Raw genomic sequence first — 26795 nt, 5'->3', positions numbered from 1 at the left:
TTTTTCTTCTTGTTTAAATATCCAGGGAAAAAAAAAAAAAAAAAAGGTCCAGTGTGACTAAACAGCACCAAAAACACGGTGAGCAAAGAGACGGCCGTCTAACCTTCACTTGCTCGTCACTGTGAAAGGGGAACGAGTCCTTAGAGAATAATCTGGATAGAAATTAACAGTATTATATGCTCTTCTTCTATGTACAAACGCACATTCAAGTCAACCTCAGCACTCGCACTCATGGTTTTGTCCCTGTGAATTAAAAAATAATTTATCAGTATTAATTTAAGCTACTACTTAACAGTCATCAGTGGGAGCAGAGAAACGGACACGACGATTCCCACGATCGACAAAAAAAACAGAAAAACTTACATCATTTCCTGCTCTTCCTGTTTGTTTTTTTCCTTTGTGATAAGAAGCGTCCTGTAATACCACATATTCCTTAAATATAAATCATAAAATGGAGCGTACCGCTGCTCTACACTCATTCCACAGTGATCGAGGTCAGTCATATGTAAACATGTCGACAAAAATAAAAATAAAAGAAACTCAACAAAAGGAAGCGCTCTCCTCATTCACTCAGTCTCGGTTCGCCGCCGCTGCTCGTAGGGAGGAGAAACTCGACCTCCTTCAGGTCCGTTACCAAGGAGACGTTGGAGCTCCGCCCCCTCCCTACCTCGGGGCAGTCCATCGGAGCGGAGGATTCCTATTGGTCAGCGTGTGACGTCGCCCATCGCCTCCTGCGCTCTTATTGGTCAGTGGGTTTTCCGCTTCATGTCTCCACTCTGGCTTTGGTTCGAGTCTGAGAGCAAGGAGCAAAGATTTTAACATTAAAGCTGCAGTATCAAAGTCTATTTTAAAAATACTTTTTTTTTGTACATATTTGTTAAAAGTGTCATCATATTTTGGGAAAATTAATCTGTGAAAATAATGAACCTCCTCCCTGCACTGTTATTGTCGTCTCAAAAGAATTAAGAGCTCCCGGTCAAAAATAACCAATCAGAGGCAGGAGGAGGGGCTTAGCGCTGTCAATCAACCTCATGAACATGCTGCTAATGACGGAGAAACAACTTGCAGTTAAAGGAAAACTGTTTATCTGCTTGAAATAAAACAAAACTTCAGCAAGGAATAAGCACTTGTTTTAAGCAAATAAATCCTTAATATTAATGAAAAAGTACTATTTCCACAGGTGGATTATTTTGCTTTTAAAAGCGGAAAAATGTCTTGTTATGAGTAAAATAATTACCCAGTGGAAACAGTACAGTACAAGGTCCATACTGTGTTTTTCCCACAGTAAAAATCAAACATTTCCACATTTTCAAGGTAAGTTTCAAATTTTTCCAGCACCTCATTTGGAGATAAACAATACAAATTAACAAATTAACTAAAAAAACAGTTCCAACTCACTATTATATGGTATAATTTATTAATAATGTTTTGTGATTGTATTCTACACCAGGTAAACTAAGACCAACTAAAATATTACACTATGTGTCTCTCTTACACCAGACTGGTCTAATTTAACAAAAGAAATCCCACAATTTCAATAACTTTAACGCATAAAATGTAAGATAACCTTTAAGTTACACAGTTCAATAAGTCAGTTATTAGGAATAATAAACGGCTTTTAATCAAACGTTACATTGATTAAATATTTGTTACAAAATTGTCCAGTTTATATAGAATTTAAGCACTTTCCAACCTCACTGAAATTCAAGCATTTTCAAGGATTTCAAGCACCTATACAAACCGGGATAAATACTTCTGCAGTGTTTAACATGCTGAGAATCAAAACAGCAGCAGGTTGACTAGACAGCGACAGTCGGGGACCAGAGGTGGTAGGATAAAAAAAGAGGAGGCATGCAGATTACCTGAAAAAGCAAGCTGCAAGTGAGGAGGTAGGGCAGCCTGCGACCCTGACTGGAGGCTCTTATACAGATCTGAGGAGGGAAGGGCAGACAAATGAGAAGAAAGACCGCAACAAGAACCACAACGTGTGAAAGACGAAAACACATTAAACAACATAAACCTGCGGCTCAAAGCAAGATGGAGTTTAAGGTTGATGTGATAAATGGGTGGAAAGTTGCAGCACAGAGTGGAAGCACTTCCGCAGAAAATAAACCGAGACCGAGAGTATTGTCAAGTTATTGTCAAATAGGAAAGTTATTACCATTTTGACCCAATTATCAATTAATTTGAGGTAAATTCAGGTTATTTTCTAGGAATAATGCCTCGCGACGATTAAACAAAATAAGCATCCTATTTGATGCTTTACTTAGCTTTATTTGACACATTGCATGTTATTGTTTACATCTGGATATTTCGCGCATGCGCACAACGCTAAAGGGCAAGACGATTATCAGAACAACTCCGTTCACTTATTGAAACATGGAGATGTAGGTGTTACCGATTCAGTGCAGTGTGCCTCAGCAAAGACAAAAATAACGCAGAAAAGCCGTTAAAGTAAAACTCAAAACCACTTTTTTTCTCTCTGTGCGTCAGTTACGCTACACGCAGACTCGTTGCCATAGAAACTGACAACGACGCCACTTTATGTATCGGTATTCAACATAAAAAAATAAAATAAAAAACACTCAAACATTTCCCACAGAAAGAACATAACATTCAGTCCGTTGCAGTATTATGTTTTTAGGTTTGATGTTTATTTTGTGATTATTACTGAGTGATAGCTGTGGTAGATTAGCTACCGCTGCTATTAGCTAACTCGGTAATTAGATTAGCTTCCGCTGCTATTAGCCAAGCTAACACTGCCGTGGTAGATTAGCCAATTTAAACACCTGCTTTACCGATGATCTGTCGGAGTTGGTGTTTGGGTCACCTTTTTTTTAATATTTCGTAACTGAACCGTAACAAACCGAATTCCACATCGCATCTACATGTTACGGTTGTCAAAATCAAGCAAGTCTGACTGAACTACTCCCCTCTTCCTCGCTATTTTTTACTACATTAAAACTTTTTCCTGACCTTCTGTAGTGTTGACGATTAGTAGGAAAGCACTGCGTCCCTTTTTCTTTTATACATCAGGCGGACATTTAAGGTTCACCGTGTTATATTGAGAACAGCTAAAACCAATTATGCTAATCATCGTCTGCCAGCAGCGTTTTGCCCCACAGCAGGCGTGACGTCACGCAAGACTGAGTACCAAAGGTGTTTGGGTTCTGATCTTAAACCGGTACTTACAGGAAAAACACATGTTGTCTTTGTTCATCCACCTACTCAGCTGCAGTCTGCAGATGGAGCAGCTGCCAACGTCAACACACCTACGCTGCTTGTTAAGCAACTAATTAGTCCCAATTATACACATTCTCTGAATTACAACCCCAACTCTTGAAAAATTGTACATTTAAAACCAGAATGTACATAGTTAGTTTCACAGGTATCATCATCATCTGGATAATAATTTCTGCTTGTTCAGAAGTGATCATTTAGACTGATTTGAATACATTCATCCATTAGAAGCTGAATAATTTGATCAAATTATTGTCAGCAGCAGCAGGACATCCGGTTTTGAAAACTTATCAAAGCTTTTACAACTTTTTTCTATTAATACTGCATCATTATTTTACTTGTATTATAACTCTGTTGTCATATTTATTATAACTTGCTATCACATGTCTGCTTTGCCCCCTAGTGGGCTTGTGGAGAACTGCAGATGGCTTTATTTCTACAGGATATTTTTCTGCTTAGTGGACAGATTGGCCCTTAGGAGGACCCTTCATTATGATAATGTCTCAATGCGTTTTCATTCATTCACATTTTCAGTAATAAATCCATTTTTATTGAGTTTCATCAGCTGAGCATTCACTCACCCATTAGGTCGCTCTGTGCTAGAGGGTATCCTGAGTTGGAGCTGGGGGTTGAGCCCATGCTAGCCGCACTTGCAGCTCCAGGAGCGCTGAAATTTAGTAACGGGGGAAACTGGAAGGGCAGAGAGACAGGAACCAGACCTCCCAGCATGCCGAAGCCCAGAGGGAGAGCAGAGTGGTTGGTGAGGAGAGGGGAGCCTGCAGCCGATACCTGGCAGATATAGAAAAAAAAATTTCCATCTTAAATATATACATATGTATTTTTTTAATGTAATTTTAAAGGCAACTAATTGTGCTTTCTTGTATAGGTCTGTGAGCTTAAAAAAAATGTTTATTACACTTTTGTTGCATAAAATCATTCTTGGATAAAGAGTCTGATCAGTTCAGCCTATTTTGAGCTGTTTTAAGGCCTCCTGTCACTTTAAATCCAAGTAAGCTCTTGCCACACAATTCTTACTCTGAAATGGATGCAAACAGATATTCACCTTTGAAAAGCATTAGTAGAGCCTCCTGCATAACCAACAAGAATGCAGTAAGTGGTTTCTGAATTTTAAGTCAACAAAACATGCGTCTTTTCCAGCAGCCATTGTACAGCACATCCAGTGGTAAAACCAGCTGAAAAAAACATGCTGCAACTTAGCTTGAGTTGTTAGGCAACAGTAAAGTTCCCACCCATTGTGACTCAAAAACAACCTAAGTGCTTTAAAAAGCCAATTTTTGGCAATAAACTAATGTTTTTTGTTGTGTGGAGAATGAGCAGTTTCAAAAACCTACAGATTCAGTCACAATTAACAGGTACTGTGCGATTTCCTTAAAAACTAATCTAAGCTCCAGGATGTTCAGTCAGCTGGTTTAACCACTGTACAATGGCTGCTGGAAAAGAAAAGTGATTTGTTGTTGACTTACCATCCAGGAACCGCTTGATGAGTTCTTGTTGGTTGTGCAGGAGGTTCTACTAATGCTTTGCAAAGATGTACAAATAAATGAACACCCTTCTAATTTTTGTCATTTTAATTTATGATTTGTTTAAAAACTGACCTGTGAGAGATGCGACGTTGTAGCAGACGTAGCCAGAGTGCCTGAAGGTGCCCAGCCGTTTCCCGCCTTAGAGCTCTGGATGGCCCCGCCCACCGAGACCCTCTGCCTCTGATTGGCCAAAGCTGAAGCTGTGGAAGAGGGCGGAGTTTTATCTCCCTTATTGTTGGCGCTGCTGCTGGGCGGTGGCTGAGGCTTCTGGACGAAGCTGCAGCCGGCAGGCGGCGCCGGCTTCACCGGCCCGCCGCCCGACACGCTGAAGGGGGTCCGGAAGGTTTTGGGGGTTTTGGAAGCGTACTGGTGCTGCTGATGGGAGAGCTGGTGCGACGGCGAGGACGACGGGGACGGGGAGGAAGACGGGGGCGGTGTGGGCGCGGGGGGCCGAGGGGTGAGCTTGATGATGGGGGAGGAGTTGCTGCTGTGGGACGACTTGGTGAGGGTGGCCTGCATGGGCGTGATGAAGTTGGCCTGGTGGTGATGGTGTGACTGGGGTTTACTCTGGGAGGTGGGGGACGGCGAGGAGGACGGGGCCGGGGACGGCGGGTGGAACGACTGTGGGACGTGGTGGGACGTAGAGTTGGAGCGGGGCTGCGTCGAAGGCGAGGAGGAGGAAGGCGGCTGGACGGGGCCGCTCAGGGCGCCGCCGCCATTGCTGCTGCTAATGCCGCTGGGTTTGACGGCGGTCTTGGAAACGCCTCCCAGTGTTCCCAGTATCCCTGCTGGGCAGGTGAAGCCTTTCTGGTGGGGAGGCAGCAGAGGGGAAGCAGTGGGCGGAGGCCGCTGCTTCGGAGGCGAAGGAGAAGGATGGGGGTGCATCTTCCCCATCGCCGCCTGTGGCCTGTGACTGGGCGTCACCATGGTAACGTGTCTCTGAGTCTGAGCCAGGCAGCCCTTGACCTGCCCGTAGTGACAATCTGCAGTCCTGGAGGCCAACGAGAGGCCGGGGGTGTGCAGGTGAGCCATGGAGGAGACAACAGGAGAAGTAGAAGAAGAGGAAGAGGTAGAGGAAGATGTTCCTGATAGGTTCCCCACAGAGGCAGCAGGAGGAAGAGGAGCGGGCTCTGCCTTCACCAGGGAATGCTGCTGCAACGTGGACGCAGCCGAGGTGGCCAACTGGGAGGCGGCGGGGTAGTGGGGGGCGACGGGTGGCGGCGAGGAGGTGGGCATCTGGAGGGGGGGCGGCGACATGGGGCTGTCGGCCAGGCCCAGGCCCTTGGAAGCGTTGCTAAGCAACGCCAGAGCATGCGAGATGGAGTCCAGAGACGGAGCGGTCAGGTCCTCGTCCAGAGAGTCGGACAGACAGATGGGCTCCGGGGGCGACGCCATGAGGGGGGGCTGGCGGGCAGAGGTCACAGCAGGGTTAGAGGTCATGGTGAGAGGCAGCTTGTTGATCCACAAACCGTCCTGCAGGAGGAGAAGAAGAAGAAACTCAAACCTGAAGCAGCCATTCAGTCTCAACTGTTCCTTTACAGTGACAGTTAAATGTTTTTCAGCCAAATAGAATCATTTCATAATAAATTATATTCAGCTATAAAAATGCCACATATATCAAACATGACTTTATAATTTAAGGCCTCCGTCTTTTTATCGCAGCAGTTTGTAACTTTTATATGAATGTATTTTTGACATGTTTGTTGAAACTGTAACCATGTCGTGACAGTTCGATATGAGACAACCAATCAGAGCCAGGAGGCGGATCTTAGCGCTGTCAATCATGTCCGTGTGACGCTGCTCTTCTCCCGATACCCCTCACTGCGCCTTGCTAGTTAGCATAGCCATCGATGATGGCGGATAAACGGTTTTCCTGTATCAATTAGTTGTTTCTCTGCCATTAGCACATTGAGCAGCGAGTACATGAGGTTGATTGACAGCACTAAGGCCCTCCTCCTGACTGATTGGCTGTTTTTGATCGGGTGCTATGCATTTCTTCAGGAAGGAGGTGATTGATCTTTTCACAGATCATCTGTCTCAAACTATCACGACATGGTAAGAGTTTAAATATGTAGAAGATATAGTTTTTTATAAAAGTTTTACTGCAGCTTTAAAAATTCCTGCTCTCTCTGAATCTCCGCCTTCAGGAAGTCATCACAACATGGCTCCTCTGTTGACCCTTTAACAACGTTTTCACCAGCATTGCACTGAGAAGGAGCTTGAATAATGAGCTGATGTGCAGGTCCTCCAGGTGGTTGCTAATTGTTGCTGGCTAGTCTGAAGGAGTCGGCTACGCTAGGTTCACGCAGGCGTTTTACACAGGAATGGTTGCCATGGAGATTAAAGGATTTCTCAAACATCAATAAAAGAATCAAAGCAACACTTCAGGTGGGTTTTCGATGAGGGAATAACATCATTATAATATGATGTAAAGCTAAAAATAAGTTTATTTTACATGGCACTGCCCCTTTAAGGGTCCAACATGGCCGAAACGAAGTCAAACTGTTGCTTTCACATCAACATTTCACAAGAAAACACCGCCGTGATTTGACGTAAAGAGAAGAATGGCCGCTCACCTTGGCTTTGGCCTTGGGTCCTGGCACCACTCGCCTTCTGACTCTACATGAAGAAATGAAAATAAAAACATCAAAGGAGGCCTCACTCTTTCACTCACACTGTCTGAGGTGACACAGTGAAGACTTACAGGTTTCCAGTGAGGTGACCATGAACTGCAAGGCTTTCTTTGAACAAGATTCTAAAAAACACAAAGAAAGAAAAATAAAGCTCAAAAAAGTAAAAAACTTCAATTTCACAAAATTTTAATTTGAAACTAATACAAGAAAATTGACCCATTTCTATAATAGCACCAAAACTTTCAAACAAACTGCCTTTAAATGTTAGGCATCCTCACTTCCTGTTTTTAAGTTTTAAAATTAAACCTTTTCTCTGTTGCTCTTTTGTTATTTTTATTTTATTTTGACTTGTTTGTTGGATGTTTGTTTTATTCAAAAGTTGTTTTTAAATATGCTTTATAGATAAACTGGATTTGTAAGATAAATCTAAATAAACATGAAGTAAACATCAAGATGAAAATTGGATCATTTTTTGCTGCTTATTAATATAAACTATTTTTATCTGATAATTTCCTCCATTTACAGTGGATTAGAGTGTTTTCCACTGAAGCACGTCTTTATTTGCATCAAAATGAGAAAACTAAATGTTTGAAAGCTCATTTCTTTCTACAACACATTCTCTGAACTGGCTGCTAAGTGGGTGTTAGCACCAGCTGTTGCCATTTTCATGCGTTATCTTAGCATACTGCTAACTTGGAAACTAGAGTCCTCCAAAATTTGCACTGATTGAGCTTTGAATTAAAAACAACAGCAAAGCAACTTTGAGGAATAAACAATGAAGTTTTAGTCAATGACTCTTTAACATGGTGAGAAGATTAAACACATCGTCGCAACAAGTGAAGGGACAAAGTCCAAACGGAGATTTGTGGGTTTTTATGTAAAAATAAAAAGCAAGCAGCTAAAACACGGCTTAAGCAGCTGCATGTTTGTCCATTTATCAAATAATTTAAATTAGTTGCAAGTGAAATTATCTACAAGGTAAATAAAACAGAGGAAACATGCAAACATTAGCCTAGCACTTCCATGTCGGAGCAGCATATTAAGTCTGACCAGCTATCAAATAAAACAAAAAAACTAATGGAGAAAGTTCAGTGGAAGAAGAATCACACCACTGAGGTAGCAAATGTAACACCCAATAAAATGCATTGTGTTAATTTTCCTACACGTTTAAAGTAATTTTATGGCATCCATGGCAAAGACTTTAATGTCATATCAGTAGGTTTATTGATTCAGATCGTTATGAGGGACAAAAAGTGATCAAGACATCCTTACTACAACTCAGATTGAGTTAAAATTGATTAAAATATTTATTTTGAATATTTACCAGAGCTGTAATTTGTTTGTTTTTAAAGTAAGTCCCAAAAAGTGTCAGTAAAGGATTTTCAGAGTTGCAGACATGTTGGCATTCATTTACACACAGACTTCCAGACCTGGTCTGCATCCAGCCTTTGGGCCACAGGGGTTTGACCTCGTTCTCCAAGAAGGCCTTGAGGTAGTCCTCCACTGACAGAGTGCACTGGTTCTCCATCTCATAGCAGCTCAGCTTCACACTGACCAGGTTGCACAGCAGCGTCCTGCACAAACAAGGCCGTCGCATTCAGATCAACGTTCAAGGTTTTAGTTCATTTCATAACAACAGAGGCGGCACAAAGTTTCAATGAATGTAACAAAATGAAAAAGAACAATTGAGGTAGGAAAACAGGTCAAATTATTTTGTCTTTCCCACTTTATCTACATTCAAATGTTTTGGATTTAGAATCACAAAGTCTGCAAATGCTTAAAACGAGCTTACGTTAAAAATCTATCGGCTAAACTTCAACATTTTTTTAAAAAGAAACACCAAACGGGTGTAAATGTCCGTCTGAAGAGAAGTGTTCACTGCAAAAACACAAAAGTATTTTTGGGTGGTTTCTAGTGAAAATATCTTATTACACTTAAAATAAAAAATATAGCAAAATCTATGAATACACTCAAAAATACAAAATATTTAAAAGTACTTTTGTCTACTTTCTGGTGCAAATATCTTAGCACACTTGCAAAAAAATATGTAACATACAAGCAACTTTTCAGCAAAATATAGAAGCTTGTTTTGAGTAAATAATCCCTTAATGCTGGTGAAAAAATACCAGTTCCACCAGCAGATTATTTCACTTATAAAATGGGAAAAATGTCTTATTTGTGAAATAATCTGTCAGAGGAACTAGGACTTTTTCATCAATATTAAAGAATTATTTACTTGAAACATGCTCCTAAATGTAGTTGAAAAGTTACTTATAAGTTAGATTTGTCCTATTGCAAGTGTGCCAAGATATTTGCACCAGAAACTAGACAAAATACTTGGAAAGATTTTGTGTTTTTGCAGTGTATTCATAGATTTTTAACTGGAAAACATCAGTTCATAATTTCTGCTTTTCTTTCTTCCCGCCCACAGCAGATGAGCGCGGATGAGACGGATCAGGAAATAGATGCTGAATAACAAAATGTGGAACAAATAAAGCATAAAGATAAACGTGGATCAGGACAAAGCGGATGTGAGACGGCGTCCGATCTTTACCTGAGCTTGTCGTCCCAGATAAACTTCTTTCTAGGTCCCATTACTCGTTTTCCGGGTTTCTCATCATCCTCCTCTTCTGAGCCGTTCCTGTCCCCCTCCTCCGACTGCTGCCTGTAAAACACAGGCAGGTCGGCTTCAAGAAGGTTTGTTAGAAAAGGCACCTGGTGGGGCTCATGTTACGTTTCAAACAGAAAAATAAAAGCAAAAGACGCATCACCACTAAGAGTTTATCTGGTAGCCTCCAGTTATTGTTAATGTTTGTAAATTATATTTAAATGTAGTTTCATGATTTCATCCATAAGCAGAAAACACTAAAATCAGACAATGATGATAATAATAATAATTAAACTTTGTGGAATTATGCAATCGTAATAAATTCTAAATAAATTCACTTGTACTGTTAAGAAAAACAACAAAAAGCTTAATCCTTTTCAATCATGAAGTCATGAATTTCAGCAAATAAAATAAAATAAATACACCTAAACTGGTGATAGTTGAATTTACACCCATTTCTTACAAAGTGATAAAATTAAAGAATTTAATTTCTTTAATTTAGATAACTTAAAGAATTACATTTAAATTAAACTAGTTTAATTTAATTTAGTCCAAATTAAATTAGTATAAATTAAATCAAAAGGCCAGATATATGTGCCTTTTTGATTTTCATGGCCGTATTTTATGCGTCTGGAGCTGAAAACACTCAAATTATCTCTGAGATGTTTTGTGTGCAGAAATAAAAGATTCATCTTAATGCAGATCAACAAGAACTCTGAAAGAGATTACAATTCAATATTAAGATACAAACGTCTGATTCTTTCACAATGAACTAAAAAAGGTCAACACTTTTATTATTATTATTATTATTATTCATTATCAGGAAGAACAACATTAAGTTTATATATTAGACAAATATTTTAATTTGTCTGTCTTAATTCCTTCAGATGACATTTGAAAACAAAATAACTTCACTGAATTAAAATCCCTTCAAACTATGAAAATCTGAAATATTAGCAGATATTAAATAAATCAAACAGCAGCAGGTGTTTCCCTCATTTCTTTTGATTTAAATCTGTTAACAACCCTCAATTTAGTGGCTTTTAATTGTGTTTTATTTCTGTTTTGAAGCATAAATTATCTAAAATTACTTAATTTAAAATTACTTGTGGATAATTTAAAATATGTTAAAGTCAAAAGCTGACAGAAAATGAGCAGTAGAGGAGTTTTAGCAAAGATAAACAAGAAAATGTAACAAATCAGAAATGTTCAGTAACTTCAGTTCATCTAAATAAAATGCAGTAGAAGTCGTGTAACTCAAAAATATCCCAGAAAACTATCATAGTTCCTAAAAAAGGTTTAGTGGCAACAAACCAATGAATGGGATTTACTTTCAGCTCAAAATGAATAAAATAAAACTCATGAAGTCAGGACTGCACAACATCTGAACCCAGAGAGATTTACTTACTTTGCAACTTTGGCCATGCACTCCATGTTATATTTTGCAATCTGTTCAGGCATCACGCTACAAACAGCCAATTTCAGCTTCAGCAGAGGCGCGCGCAGCCGGTCGTCCTGACGTACAGAGAACGAGAGAAAACAGCAAAAGGTGACAAAGGAGAAGCAGAAGGTGGATGGAAGGAGGGAGGAGGAGGAGAGAGAACGTTACTGATGATGCGTTAGGAAAGCCGTCATGTAGCCTGGACGCAGAGCCACTTCCTGCTCCGTACAAACAAACAGGCAGGGAACATGGCGGAGGAGCAGGAAGCTGCACAAAACGGCAACAAGGATGAGGAGAGCCGAGAAGTTTGGAATCAGCAGGTACCAAAATGAAGCTCTGGAAAACTGAAGAGCCCACTGCACTGAACCGCATTGAAAACCTCCTGGTTATTCCACTGATTTCTGAACTCTTCCTGATTAAAACACTAGTGTTGCTGTTTATAAATGAATATGAACTTATTTTCTTTGCATCATTTGAGGTCTGAAAGCTCTGCATCTTTTTCACCATTTCTCGTTTTCTGCAAATAAACACTACATTTTTGCTTGGGATTTCAGAGACATGTTGTCAGTAGTTCATTGAATAAAAGAACAAAGTTCATTTTACTCAAACACATAAATATAAAAAGTAAACTCAGAGAAAATTTTAAGGGGCCTCTTAGTTTTCTCCAGAGCTGTAAATCTGCAATCAAAAGGAAGCGACTCCCTGATCTGAAAAAATGAGTAGCGAGTGATTTGTGGATGAGAGAATTAAAACAGACAGAACACAATAAAGTAAAACAACATAAAAAGATAAGTTTGATTTTATAATAGTCATTTTCCATTTATGTCCACTTCAAGTTTAGAATCTAAACTTTTTAACAAAGCCTAATTTCCATCTATTGATGTTGTAAAGTAACTCAACTCTATAGATTCATGATATTTTAGCACAAACCTCCATATCAGAGCTGAATCGGATTAATTAGGAAGAATCATCAGCTAATTAAAACATTTATTAATTGTTAACTAGAATATACAAGCCCATAAAAGGCTAATTACTGATAAAGCAACAAGTAATTAAGTCCAAACTGTACAAAAAAATAACACCTCCGGAAAAAAATGATCAGTTTCTCTGATTTAACTTTTTTTAGGTAAATGTTTGAGTAAAATTAACTTTGTTCTTTTATTCTCTGCACTACTGACACGTCTCTGAAATTCCAAGCAAAAATTTAGTATTTATTTACAGAAAATGAGAAACGGTCACAATAACAAAAAAGATGCACTTGAGACAAATAATCCTCTACTTATTTTTTCTATGCAACAGCCAAGCTGATTTTATTTTTAAGAATCAGCTAAAACAAAAAAAACTTCAGCCAGCTTTTTATGACAATTTTCAATATGAGTTGAATCTAAAATGCTAACCTTTCATTCAATAAGCTGCAGACTTTTTTAAATCCATTTTTTAGACAACACCAAGCTTTCACAAAGGCTGCGGTGTGGACAACCGACTCCTAATCACATCCTGGATCCGAAAATGTCTGGGGATTTTCCCCAATCTGCTCACCTGGATGTTGAGGCTGAGCTTCTTCAGGCGCTTGAGGAGCGCCTCTTTGTTGCACGGCACAAACGCCTCCATGTGCGAGTAGATGTCTGAGCGAATCTCAGGAGGCTGCTCCTGGACCTGCAGCTCAATACTGACAGAAAGTCAAGCTGGTTAGAAAGAGAACTAAAACAAAAAAAACAGAGAGATGAAGAGCTGGATGAGGGAAGAACGACTGGAGGTGGCAGAGGAGGATGAACGGAGAGACGTAATAAGTCATTACCACAGACAATAAGAGACAGAGAGAAAACGAAACACTTGAAGACAGCAGGAGAGGCGGCGGGGGAAATCTGCTGGAAGTGACTGAGAGGGGCTGATAAAAGGGGAAGGAGAGCAAAGCTGCAATTGGAGTCGACGGTGATTTAAAAGCTGTCCTACTCACTCCAGGAGGATGTTATTCATGTCCAGGGTGAAAAATTTCTTCCTGCCCTCCTGATCAAACTGCCGCGAGGCCTGTGGTGGAAAAGCCCGAGTCAGCACACAGCACTGTTGTTCATACTTTAAGCACACAGTCGCATCAGGAAACGCGCCTCACGTGACTCGTTTCAAGTAATGAACCTAAAGTGGACGAAGCTGCAACGCGTTGTTGTTTACGAAGGAGACGGGGGGATGTTTGCTTTGTGTTCCCTCGCAATAAGGAAATACACCCCGGTCTATGTTGTACACAGTCACAAATGTCAACTTAAATGGCTGGACAATAAATCAATAACAAACATTGTGAGAGACATGTGATCAATATCAATAAGTAATACTTCTGATAGAATATCAGGAAAATAGAGGGAAGACTTTAGCTGCTCAACCTCTCAAAGTCAGCTAAGTAAGGTTAGTGGAATCAACTAAACTCCTTCACTCTTTGGTTACCTAGCAACTCACCCATTCTTTGGTTGCCTAGCAACAACCTGTTTAGTAACCGACACAGCAGCAGTTTCAGGTTTCGCCTCATAATACTTACAAATAAAAAGACCGGTGTGGAGTGAAAACTGAGGATAAAACAGGAAAAGTCAAGCCACAAGTTTGGGAGTATTTCAGATATTTAAAACAAGAAACTAATCAATAATTATCTATATTGACTATTAAGAATCGCCTATATTGTGTTTTGTTTTTTCAGCAGTATTGCAGGTCAGATTGAGAAAGAAAAAAAAGCAACACTGTTGTGGAATATCTACAATCATTTTGTCCAATTTGTAAATATAAACTTGGTCGGAAAAAGAAAAAGAATGAGATCCTTGCAATAATGCTATTTATATGACGAACACACTTCCTGTTGAACCATAAATGATTTATAACCAAAACAACGCTGTCTGAAAAGCTTTGAATTTTTTGATTCGTCCTCCTCGCACCATTTCTTTTTCACCTCTGTCCCTTTTCTCTGTGAATCCTTCGCCTACATCTAAAAAAAGATGCAAGGGTGTAGGAGAGAGCAAAACTCCTCCGTGAGGCGCAGCGAGTCCTCGCTTGGTTACATAAAACCCCGAAGGGCTTCAGCTTTAAGCCCTATTTTCCTGATACTTCACAGGAGATTATTCCCACTGGAATAAACCATAACAATAAACATTTGGAGCCTCTCTGAGAGCCGAGTGGCATTTCGGTTCAACTCCACAGAAGAGGCTTCATGGGTAATTGCAGCCGCCCACCAGAAGACCGAGGCTGACTCACCGTCCGCAGGTCCTCGATGCGTTTAATTAGAGGAGCAGGAAGTCCGTCAGGCAGCGGCGGCGGAGGAAACAGCCCGCCGGAAGACCCCAGGCTTCGCCCCTGGCCACTTCCTCCCACTGCTTTTTGGGAGGGAACTCCAATACCCAGAATGCCGTTCTCCCTGGCCGTCGCCATGGCGTGCTGCTGGTCGGTGTCCAACAGGCTAAAGTCTAGATCTCCCAGGAGATCCTGCAGCTCCTTCTCGTTGGCGGAGCCCAGCAGCGACATCACGGCGGGGTCAGAGGTGAGGTCGGTGAGCGAGAGGTTGCCGGTGGACGCGCCACCGCCCTGAAGGTGGGTGGAGTTGGAGGCTAATGGGAGGTGGGTGGCATTTCCGGGGTTTGGGGGTTTGCTGGCAGTACCGGCTGCCAAACGGAGGTGATCCCCGCTGGGATTTCGCTTCTTCATCTCTTCCTTTTCCCGGGTGAAACGGCGAAGCATGGCCGCCAGGTACAGCGAGTCCTTCATCAGTTTCTTTCTCTTCTTCTTCTCTGGTCGGTGGAGGTTGAGAGCCGTCACTCTGTCAAATTAAATAAAATGTAAAAAGTTTTTTTTTAGCAGTACGGTTAATAACTTTTTTGAGAAAAATACCAACAGATTTTTTCATATTTTATAAAAAAATATATAATTTTTTACATATTTGTTGACACTGTGACCATGTTGTGATGGAATAATTATGAGACAGTCTGTGAAAAAAGTCAAGTTCTTCCATCCCAATGCTAACTAGAAACAACCAATCAGAACCAGGAGGCGGGTCTTAGCGCTGTCAATCACCCTCTGTGTGTAGCTGCTAATTTTTTTCCTATACTCTCCGCTATGCTGCAGCTAGCAGAGCCTGCTAGGCTATGCTCAAGCTAGTTAGCATAGCCGCCGATGATGGCAGATAAGCGGTAAGTCGTTTCTCCGCCTTCAATATATTGAGCAGCGAGTACATGAGGTTGATTGACCTGGTAATAGTTTTAACAAATATGTAAAAAACAACACTTTTTATAAATATTGCTGTAGCTTTAAGTGTGCTTTACAATCAGCTTTTTGATAAATAAAATAACATGAATTGTCTGAATAATAATTGCGATAAATTTTGCGTTTTGAGACCATTTTCAAGTAATATATTGATATTTGCATAATAATAAAAGTTCATCCTCTCAAAGACCAATAAACGTTACATTTGTAAAGAACACTTAAGACTAGAACTGGAAGATATTTTAAATATCTAAAATAAAAAAATACTACAAAAACCATATGTAGTTGTGGTTTTATTTAATTTCCCTTTATGATCAGCAAAATATTTTTGAATTTGTCTGATTGGATTGTAGCGTCTCTGTAAGCAGAATTGCCATTCAAAAAGTATTAATCATCAGAATAGAAATCATTGCGCTCATTTTAATTTACTGTTCAGTTAATTGATTTCTCACTGTGTCAGGCTTATGTATTTCCACTAAAGAATACGCTGCCATTAGTTGCAGCCATCTTTATATTATTAATAAAACAATAGTTTTGTTGTTTAGGAGCTGCTGGCTGTGTTCAACAAAGTGCTATACATACAAAAAACAGTAAAAACACAAAAAGAGACCATAACATTAAACAAAGTAGTTGGTGAAACAGGATAAAAACCATATAACATTAATGGAAATAAAATGTATGTACTCAAATTAAATGAAAAGCTAGAAAAACAGAAAGGGTTGGATGCTGCCTACTATGCTGAGGTAACTGATTCTATAATTAAAGTGTTTTTAGAGAATAAGTGTGATTGTGCTTCAATTGCAAACTGCATATTGCTACCGCAGCTATAAGGAGAGATTTATTTTATTAAACTGGAGACGACAGCAGGAGCGCTGAAACTTTAACAATCCATAGAAAGACAGTATAAAGGTCAAACTTTATAAAAACAACATCTCTGCCACATTGTTTAAAATAAAACCAACAGACTGGTTTCAGAGAAGTTTTCTTTGACATGACATGACATAGACGCACCTCAGCGTTGTGTTAAGCATGCCAAACCCATAGGGGGCAGTGTAGCGCAAAGCTAGAAGCTGTGTCAGCCAATCAGATTGCTTCAAAACAACCAGAACTTCCTGTTAGAAATTAAACATGATGCCAGGAGGTTCATTTGTGTGGACAGATATGTAGGTTAAACTACTTTTCCCTAGTGCATTAAAATATAAAGTTATTAACACACAAGGCAATGCCAGTTGGAAAAAATAATACGTTAATATACACTGCAAAAACACAAAATCTTACCAAGTATTTTTGGTCTAGTTTCTAGTGCAAATATTTTGGTAACCTTGAAATGAGACAAACTAATTTAAAAGTAACTTTTCAGCTAGACATAGAGGCTTGTTTTAAGTAAATAATTCCTTAAAATTGATGATAAAGTACTTGTTTTATTGGCAGATAAATTAACTTACACATGAGAAAAATTTAAAATAATCTTCAAGTACTTCTTCATTAATATTAAGGAATTATTTACTGAAAACAAGCCTCTGTATGTTGCTAAAAAGTTACTTGTCTTAGCACCTCAAGTGTACTAAGATATTTGCACTAGAAACCAGACCAAAAATACTTGGTAAGATTTTGTGTTTTTGCAGTGTATATTAACATATTATTTATCACAGGTTGTAATGAAAAGACCCCAAATCTTAATTTTCCCATCTACGCAGGCAAATTTTCTCAAATCTTCACTTTGGTCTGAGTTTTTATAAATAATCGTTTTAGTTATATTAAACTGAGTTTTCGTACGGATGAAAGACCAAAATGCACAAAAATGTATTCAATTTCCTAGATATCTGGCTAGGTCTAAGAATTTTTTTAAATTAAAAGAATAAAGTCAAAATATTAGCAGAATACAGACAATATTGTCAGGATAAATTCATAAAATACAAGAGCTTTACAATAAAATCACATCAATTTAAAACAAACATTTAACTCAAGAGGTAAAAATGCCTCCAGAGAAACTGAACTGGTTCCTAGAAAATGTTCCTTTAATGGAAACGCCCGATCTCTCCACCGCGCTTCGTGACCTTTTAGCATCTCAGCTACTAAAAATATGCTAGCTGTGATGCTATCGGGTGTGAGCATTAAAGGCAGTGAGAGTCCTTCCAACTCACTAAATATACGTGCAGCATGAATGCTTGGCACTTGAAACACAATATCTCTCCAAATACTGAGTCCAACTCGTCTTCTTTTGCTTTTGAGATTTTAACAGGACAATTGCAAATATTCGGCAGCTCTTCAGTCTACTAGCAAAGACCTGATAACTACAGATGTGTTGTGGTAGCATGCAGACCAGAAGCTGGATGTTTTGGGAAGCAAAGGTTGTAAACAGAGATAAGATGAAGCAAAGCTAAATCAGATGAGGTCACACAGATGCTGCAGCAGACAGAGCTGAAAGGTGTTGAGTCTTTAAGTTTTAATTAATTTGAGTTACTATTAAAAAAAACTTACATATGGCTGGAACTAACTATTACTTTAGTTATCGATTAATCAATTATTCTGACGATTAATCTGATAAAACAATTTTTTATTTTAAGTATTTAAGCTAATGTTATACAATATCATTAATATGTAAAAATGATAAATAAATGATTCAGTTCCTTTTTTAAGCAAGAAAATAAACATTTTACTTTCTAAAATGCTGTAATGTTGCATTTAATGTAGGCTTGATCATTTCTAAGATCAACAAATGAAAAGATCATCCGTTTCTGCTTAACTTAATAAAGTGTAGGGAATTTATTTTTATTATTTTTGATATAAATACTATTGAAGTATTTTTGGGATTAATACTGAGACAGTATTAAGTATTAATACTATGGGTAGAACTTATTTACAAAGTATTTTTTCTTAAGTTAAATATAAAATATAGATGTTTTTGTACAGTTTTGTCTCTATTCTTTCAGAAATTAGTCTGAGTCTGTATTGTCCAGTTAACATTTAATCCATCACTAAATTTGTTGACTGTCATGATTCAGCCCTACTTTTATGCTATATTTTGTTCCAAATTTATGCCTAACCGTGTAACAGTTGTTTCATTAATTTATGCCGATGTGTTACTTTTCATGTATAAAAGGCAGAGAGCTGTCAAACTGGATCTTAGCTCCATTTAAAAAGTTAAGTCTCCTGCTGAAAACACCCACAAGTGAGCAACACCAAGCCCCGTTTCAATCCCTGAGCAAACCATGATATCTGAGTGGCTATTGTGTAGTCTGACAACCGAGTTGCTGCAGTTTTCCTTGTGAAATTTTAACAAACACACCAGCTGACCTCAGACGTCCTGATAAGAAACGCGCGTTCGCACCGAGAACTCAGCACACGCTGACAAAAGCAACTGAGAGGCCTGGAGAAAGTAGAGAGCTACTGGGAATGTGGGGGATTAGCGCGCAGCGCGCGTTCAAAGATCCGTCTCTCTGACACACACGTATATAATATCATCTGTTTCGTAATGGCACCACCACAATGGCTGCTGCTATTTTTAGAAGATGTTTTCAGAGTGTTGGCGTCTCAGAGTATTCAGCATATTTAAGTGTGGATAATAGAGAATTTTCCTGAAGGTGGCTGGCTTGTCGCAGCAGCTCAGAGCGAGCCTCAGTCAGCATTCATGAGCAGCAAAGGAGCAAGTCAGAGAGCGTCGGGTCAAAAGAACCAACCGAAGGAACAGTGTGCATCTGCACCGGCCCACATAACATCCAGAGTTTCAAACAAAGGTCCATTTAAGGGAAAGAATTAATGCCAATGTGCAGAATAGCTGTCTGAGATAAAAAAAAAACAACAGTTTTCTAGTTATTTCAACAAGCTGCTTTAGCTAAACAAACATACTCATTAGGTAAAGGTTTCATAATGTTTCTACTAGGACTGAAGCTATTGATGGGATTAAATAATTGTCAACTAAATTAGCAATTAATTAATCATTAACTGGAGTGTACAGACTCAAAAAAGGCCATGTGTTGCAAGAATAACACACTTAGAGCAGAAATTAAGCTAAAGCTGTACAAATATATAAAGATCTGGAAAAAATTAAAAATAACCACTTAAAATGATCAGTTTCTCTGGTTTTACTCTTATAGGTTTATGTTTGAATAAAATGGACATTGTTCTTTATTCTATGAACTACTGACAACATGCCTCTGAAATTCAAAGCAAAAATTTAGTTTTTATTTGCAGAAAATGAGAAATGGTCAAAATAATGAAAAAGATTCAGCGCTTTCAGACCTCAAATAATGCAAAGAAAACAAGTTTATATTCATTTAGAAACAACAATACTAATGTTTTAACTCAGGAAGAGTTCAGAAATGAATATTCGGTTCAATAACCAGGAGGTTTTCAGTGCGGTTCATTTTTTCCAGAGCTGTATACATTTTGCATTTAAGATTTAAAAAATATATATTTGTAATTATGTTCAACCAAGAATTCCTCAAGTAGTTTTAGCTTCACCTGGTTCAAAATCTGTAAAATAAAAAACAATCTGTTTTTTGGATTAACAAACAGATTAGCTCCAAACTGTATTGATGTTAAGTTAAATAGAAAGGGCTGAGATGTTCACATGTTGAAAATCTACAAAAACAGCTAAAAAACAGATGTTTTCTTAGCTGCAGATCCATCTTTTGCTACAAATGATCAAGAAATTGTTGCCAAGGATGAACCAGACAATTCTCTTCCCGATACCTTGACGTGTTTATTTCACATTTCCAGCCGTGAGAAACCAGAAAACGGTGTGTTCCTTAAAATGCATCCACGGGTGTGCCTCCAAGTGACTCAAATGTGTCAATTAACCTATCAGAAGTTTCTAAAGTGATGACATCATCATCATCATCTGGGCTTTCCCTCGCTGTTTAAAGAGACAGCAGTCATGCTGTGTATAAACTTCTGCTTCTGAAGAAAGCTAAAAAAAATATAGGAAAATAAATTCTCGTCAAGTTTTCCAGCAAATAGAAATCATTTTGATAATTCTGACTGACCTAAAACAAGAAAAGTTTGGTTTGATTAAACTTCACAGTGAGAAAAAATGTATTTTTATTTTCCACGCCCTTTTCCACTGTGGCGACATTTGAAGACACAACTCAGCAACAAAAAAGAAATAAATTAACTTATTAGATCGTTCTCCAAGCTTCCTTCATTGATTTCTTTAGAAACATTATATCATCACTTATAAGCATTTGGTCCCTATGATGTCCTGTTTGAACAACGCATTAGATAAACAGTTCTTACCCTTGTTTAGTTACTTTATTCATCTTCAGGTTCTTCTCTTCCACACAGTTCACTTCATTCTTCTTCTTCTTCTTCTTCTTCATCGCCTGCTCCTTATCATTGTTCAGCTTCTGGAACAGATAAATGACATTTTTATATACAACGAAGAGAAGAAAGTAGAGGGAAAATCTCCACTGTCCTTCTTTTCTTTGACCCGACAGAGATAGAAGTGATTCATCACAGTACTGAATAAAAAAAGTAACCATCACTAACCCAATCTGCCGCACAACAGGCCCACAATGACCAGACTCTGATCAGGTTGAAAAGATGTTCAATATTTCTCTTCAACACGTATTGAACCCTGAAGCAGATATTTATTAATATTTCAGCAATTTAATAGGTTTTATCTGTGCATTCTGACACAAACAGCCCTTTAAGAACATCCAGTTTTTTGATCTGGCCCAAAATGAAACTTAGTTTGACCCCCCTGACCTACAGCATCGGAGGCTGGACTTCATCCACACCTGGCTTCCTGCCACTGGGAGGCATTTTAACTGCCTCTGCCAGAGTGACGGCATCCCACTGCGTCCGACTGCATGGCGAAACCCTACAATTAAAACACCACGTACCTTCCTTTCACCGTGATTTTATTCTCCTTTCAAACAAACAGACAAACAAACCGGGTTTCCAGAACGACTGCGTTGAATTCTCCACGTACAGCTAAGCTTGTGTTTGACTTGTCTCACCTTGTCCTCCTCTCCCTCTGAGTCAGAGGCCGCTCTGAACTGCAACGTGCCCGTGTTGATGTAAAATCCCCCGAGCTTTGTGGTCAGAGACGCAGGCACCAGCTCATCATACTGGGAAGAATAACAATGGAAGACAGTTTGTGGCGTTAAGTTCACAGGACTGCAGAAAACAAAAACCCCACTTACACAACAAACACTGTAACGCTGTTCGCAGATTTAAAAACATCGGAGTAACTGATAATGTGTTTTGTTAGCATCTCACAAAAGCAGCCTCTGCTCCTCTGCTGGTCAGCAAAAATGAATGGAGCAGCAGAGTAAATAAAGATCTGACATGGATTATAACATCCCCAGGCTACATGCAAAAACATTTCCCCCCTTCATGAATCAAAACAAAGAAAATCAGAGTCGAAGAGGTGCTGGCGATTTGCAAAAGCAGATAAAATACCAAAACAAAACTCATTTAATGGCACAGACTCAATGGATGTGGAATAATTTCAGCTATAACAGCTGAATACTGAGCATAAAACAACATCAGGGGAAAGAAAAAACACTGAAAATCCATGAAGCATATAGATCTGTTTTTAACTTCAGTCTCAGGTTGGTTGTAACAGGGACATCAGGCTATCTTTAGCCTAGCGCTCGAAGTCTGTGAGCGCAATGTTGTTAAACATCAGATGCATATTTAATAAGAAGGAGGAGGATTCATACCTCAACACAAGTCAGCAGCTGAGCATCCAAAACACAGATTAAGAAGAATTTATAGGGTGTACAATGGCAAAGAGTTGGTTATTTTTCTGGTGGTGTATGTCCGGTTGTTATTTAAAAATGTCATTATTACTATTATCATTAGGCGTAGATTTTGTCTTGTTATGAGTTATAACCATTTTGTCTATGCAATATAGATTTATTTATATATTGAAAAGGCATCAGAATATTAAAACATGGTTTTAATTACAAATTTTTGATAATTATTGAGTCGATAAGTAATATATTTCATTAAATTGAGATAAGGGGTAGGATTAAACAAGTCTTCACTTCTTCCTACTGCTTTCCAAAGAGAAAATCAGTGCTAAGCTAATTATTTTGTTCTTGGTTAAGTAAGCACATGTTTTCTCAGTCCTACTGATTGTTTGTCTTCTTGTTTTTAAAAACCTGTTTGAAATAAATAAATCAAATCAAGGACACAGCAAATGCAGTGGGGTGCACCGATAAATCGGACAGATTTTCTAGTTTTGTAATATTGGAAGATAATTACATGTGAAATCAACCTAATCTACTCTGAAAAAGCTCTAAAAATCAGCCATCGTCTCCTTTTGCTCTGCAGTGAGAGAAGATGACTGACAGACTCGCCCACCAGGTCACTTTTTCACTTGTGCGATTAACTATAGTCACCCCACTGTTGCTGATTTAGCAACTCTGTCACTATATTTAGCAAGTTTTCAGTTTCCTTCAGTGACTTTTCTTTTCAAAATAGCAACTAGCAACAAATCTAGCAACTTTTTTCCTGTGTTAATGGAGTCTTAGGCGACAATACGTGAACACACCAAACATATTGGAGTTACAGCAAGACCCCTCCCACCCTCAAAGCACTTACGTTAGTATGACAGCAGCCATGAATTAGGGAAATCGGAGCCAATCAATTGGTGCACCCTCACAATCAAACTGAATACTGCTTTTCATAAACATTAACAACTCGTGAATTTATAAATCCGGCTTGATAATTAGCATGCTCTTGGCTGCCCCCTGCTGGCGGGTGGACCATAGGCAGCAGTTTAATATGCCTATGCCATGAAGTGGAAGTACTTACAGCTTCAGAGTTGTCTATAAATGGGTCCGTTTCATCATAACCAAACCCAATATCAATCAGATCTTGCATCCGGTCTTTTCTCTTCTTCATACCCGTGTTACCCTGGACATGTAAAAGAAAGATTCACCAGACAGTACGATGTTTGGTATTTAAATTTCATGGATTTCATACGGATGAAAATATTTTTCTTTTTATTCAGGAAACAAAAACATTTGTTTATCACAGCTATTTGACCTTTGTGTTGTGATCGCTTACTTTATTGTATGAAGACAGTAAAATTGTGGAATATCATTTCCATTTAAGGTTGTTGTTGGATTATTGCTGGAAAAGCAGAGTTTTTTATAACGTGATTAAAGATCATGTCTAAAGTGTGTAGCCCATGTTAAGTAGATATATATATACAGCTCTGAAAACATTTAAGAGACCACTGCACAGAACCACATTGAAAACCTCCTGGTTATTCCACCAAATATTAATTTCTGAACTCTTCCTGAGTCAAAACATTAGTACTGCTGTTCCTAAATGAATATGAACTTGTTTTCTTTGCATTATTTGAGTTCTGAAAGTTCTGCATCTTTTTTTTTGTTATCTTGACCATTTCTCATTTTCTGCAAATAAATACTAAATGTTCGCTTGGAATTTCAGAGACATGCTGTCAGTAGTTCATAGAACAAAAGAACAATGTTAATTTTACTCAAACATTTACCTAAAAATAGTAAAATCAGAGAAAATGATCATTTTAAGAGGTTATTTTAATTTTTTACAGAGCTGTATGCATGAAAATATTAGCATTATTTTATATTCAATAATTAGCCAAGTTCATGTTTTGCATGTGAGTATCCTTCTGTTTCTGTTGAGTCTGTTGCTAAGCAACGACTAAAGCGTAAAAGAATATTCAAAACATTTCCAATGTTTTGTTTCTTTAGAGTCAAGCATTAAAGTATTTCTAACTTTTGAAAACACATGTTTTCAAAACTGGTTAAAAACCAACTTTTTTTCTATTTCTCTTTGTGTTTTAAAAGTCCAGCCACAACAATCTTATAGAAAGTAAAGAAATTTCAAAATGATCTCCTTTTATATGTTATCCCAGAGTGTTCGGGGTTCAATCAACTCTGAAAAGTGCATGAAAGTACATGCAGTTTTAAAGCTCTCATGCATTTAATAATAAAGAAAAAGAATCAGACTTTCTTAAGTTTGATCAAGTAAAAGTCAGTCTAAAAAAAATCTGGCTGATTTCAATCTGTGGTGGATTAATTGGTGCGTCAGCAAATAATGATAAATAATGACTTACGTATTTATTTTCAAACTTTTTTGCCAGGGCTTCGACCTCAAGCCGCTCACGCTCCTCCTCATCATCATCATTGAAGCGGTTGACGGAGGAGGTCAGACTTGGAAGATTACTTTTAGTCTGAAATAAACATTGAAAAACGGAAATAGGATCAAGAAACTCAATACCTAAAACAACTGAACTGCAGTCAAATAACGCTTTGGTGTCCAAATAAGCAGCTTCTAATTTGATGTGCACTCAATTGTGAGTAGCAGGCTTTTTATTTATTTATTAATTTATTTTACTTTCATATTAAATAACTTTATCATCCAGATTTGAACACAGTTAAAACGTGTTTCCGTCCCCAGCTCATCAACAATGCTCCCCCATCTCCGTCTCATCGCTGCCAGAGGGCCAAACTGCATGTGGCATTTCCAAGTGCCATAATGGCTGAGTGACTGGGCTGTTGCTGGGCAAGTCTGAGTGAAAAGGACACAGGTAGCAACATGACATACACTATATGCGTTAAACAACCAGGAGGAGATAGCGCTGTTACATACACTACAATCTGCAGAGCGCTACTAAAGTTGAAAAGCTGCACGGAGTGGACAGCTGCTGCCTTTGTGTTGAGCTTGTACTAATGGTCACTTTCAGCCACGCTATTCCACGGAAGGACAAGGTGCACTTCCCCCCATTTAACTTACTATGACACGTCCATATAAACACTTCCAAGAGGTGTAAAATAACTCCGGCAGTAGTTTCCCACGGTCCGCCAAGAGTGAAAGCGGAGGAACCTACCTGGAGGTTCTGAATGAGTTCGCCATAATTAAACTCGGCGGAGGTTCGCTCGTCGGGCTCGGACAGGGACAGGTTGAGCCGCACGGTCGCCCTCCTCTCGGCAGCAGCCTTGTCCCTGTCGCCGGTTTTACCGAGACGACCGTTACTGGCGCTGCCTCCTGCCCCGCCGCCTGCCTCATCCTCCCCGGCTCTGTCGAAGTTGAAGTCGGTCTCCTCATCCAGCCGGCGTTTCCTAGACTCCGCGGCTGTTCCAGCTGCGAAGGCCGACAGGGTGACAAACTGCACTTTTCTCGGTTCGGCCATTAGGATGAGCTGCCTGCCCGCCTGCCTGAACCTCGCTCCGGACAGACAGCGAAGCCGAGAAGAGCTACTTCGCGAAACTACTCCAAATTGGTGGATTGAAGAAGGTTCCGCGGAGCTCCGACGGCTGCTCGGGGCCTAGACGGGCGTTAGAGCCTCCTCCGCAGCATACGGATTGAACTCCAGGGGATGCGACGGTCGAGGGAAAGTTGTTTTTTCAGCAGCTACTCTCATCCTCGGTTCGCTATGGGGCTGAGACATTCACAGGAGCCATCTTGGGTTTCGGGAGTAAATAAAATATCAGCGGAGAGGGGTCGCTGCGCATGCGCGTACACACAAAACGGAACCATGTGCCACAGGGGAGTGCATCACGTCCAATCAGCGCACAGCGGCTCGTAAGCCCGCCCCCCGCCACAACAGGCGATAATAACAACACTCTGAGCACTAATCTGACCTTTATAAAGTGTCTGCAGGAAGGACAGGCAGTGGGATACGTGGAGTACATGCTTGGCTGTTAATGCCGAGATCAACTGCCTTCATTAGATGCTTTTCTTTTCGTCTAAACATAACAAAGCTGAATGGGAATTTTTTTTCTTAACCTTAAACTCGAATTCCAAAATAAAGAACTAGTAAAGCAAAAGTATTTACAGTAACCTCCTGATGAACACCCCTAATGATGCAACAAACCACGTTTACATTTACAAATAAATGTTGGGTTCTCTTGAGGCAGAAACCAAGTCGATATAAACCTGTTGCAAAATCCTTTAGTGAAACTTTTTAGTTTCTAGTTTAATGTCCAATTAGTCCCCAAATATAAGGAAACAAGTCCTCCCAGACTCAATTTTAAATAAAGAAGTTCATTTTCAGATTTTACGTAATTGGCTTTATCAAGAAAACACCCATTAAAGTTGGTTTAGGTGGGCCACTGCATGGCCTGTTGTTTCTTTTTTAAATTATTTTC

The 26795-nt window shown here is 39.2% G+C and overlaps 1 protein-coding gene across 3 annotated transcripts; it reads right to left on the bottom strand.

Annotated features, from left to right (window-relative positions):
• Window positions 1–26729, bottom strand: ubn2a (ubinuclein 2a). 3 transcript variants are annotated; one of them, XM_007574006.2, is made up of 17 exons: window positions 25535–26727; window positions 24761–24877; window positions 23470–23571; window positions 21663–21773; window positions 20938–21047; window positions 14698–15256; window positions 13424–13494; window positions 13006–13135; window positions 11434–11540; window positions 9972–10082; window positions 8848–8991; window positions 7489–7539; window positions 7361–7403; window positions 4857–6257; window positions 3822–4029; window positions 1863–1931; window positions 1–793 (listed from the first exon to the last, which is right to left on the bottom strand). In XM_007574006.2, the coding sequence occupies exons 1-17, from the start codon at window positions 25835–25837 to the stop codon at window positions 747–749; spliced, it is 3684 nt and encodes a 1227-aa protein (XP_007574068.1). In that variant the 5' UTR covers window positions 25838–26727; the 3' UTR covers window positions 1–746. The 3 variants fall into 3 exon arrangements, with proteins under 3 accessions (XP_007574068.1, XP_016517252.1, XP_016517253.1); XM_016661766.1 differs by lacking the exon at window positions 23470–23571 and having other exon boundaries at window positions 25535–26729; XM_016661767.1 differs by lacking the exons at window positions 23470–23571; window positions 24761–24877 and having other exon boundaries at window positions 25535–26728.
• Between the last annotated feature and the right edge of the window lie 66 nt (window positions 26730–26795).

Source organism: Poecilia formosa, unplaced genomic scaffold (genome assembly GCF_000485575.1).
Source record: "Poecilia formosa unplaced genomic scaffold, Poecilia_formosa-5.1.2 Scaffold342, whole genome shotgun sequence".
In the NCBI taxonomy this organism is placed as follows: domain Eukaryota; kingdom Metazoa; phylum Chordata; class Actinopteri; order Cyprinodontiformes; family Poeciliidae; genus Poecilia; species Poecilia formosa.
The sequence above is the reverse complement of the archived record's forward strand: the minus strand, read 5'-3'. Positions and strand labels throughout refer to the sequence as shown.

What these genes read in the sequence shown, in the direction of transcription:
- ubn2a (XM_007574006.2), bottom strand. Translation starts at nt 25,837, where the DNA reads ATGGCCGAACCGAGAAAAGTGCAGTTTGTCACCCTGTCGGCCTTCGCA. An exon ending in ATCTGGGACGACAAGCTCAG is followed by an intron (nt 8,992 to 9,971) that starts GTAAAGATCGGA and finishes TTGTTTGTGCAG; the next exon opens with GACGCTGCTGTGCAACCTGG. An exon ending in CTTGCAGCTTGCTTTTTCAG is followed by an intron (nt 794 to 1,862) that starts GTAATCTGCATG and finishes CCTTGCTCTCAG; the next exon opens with ACTCGAACCAAAGCCAGAGT.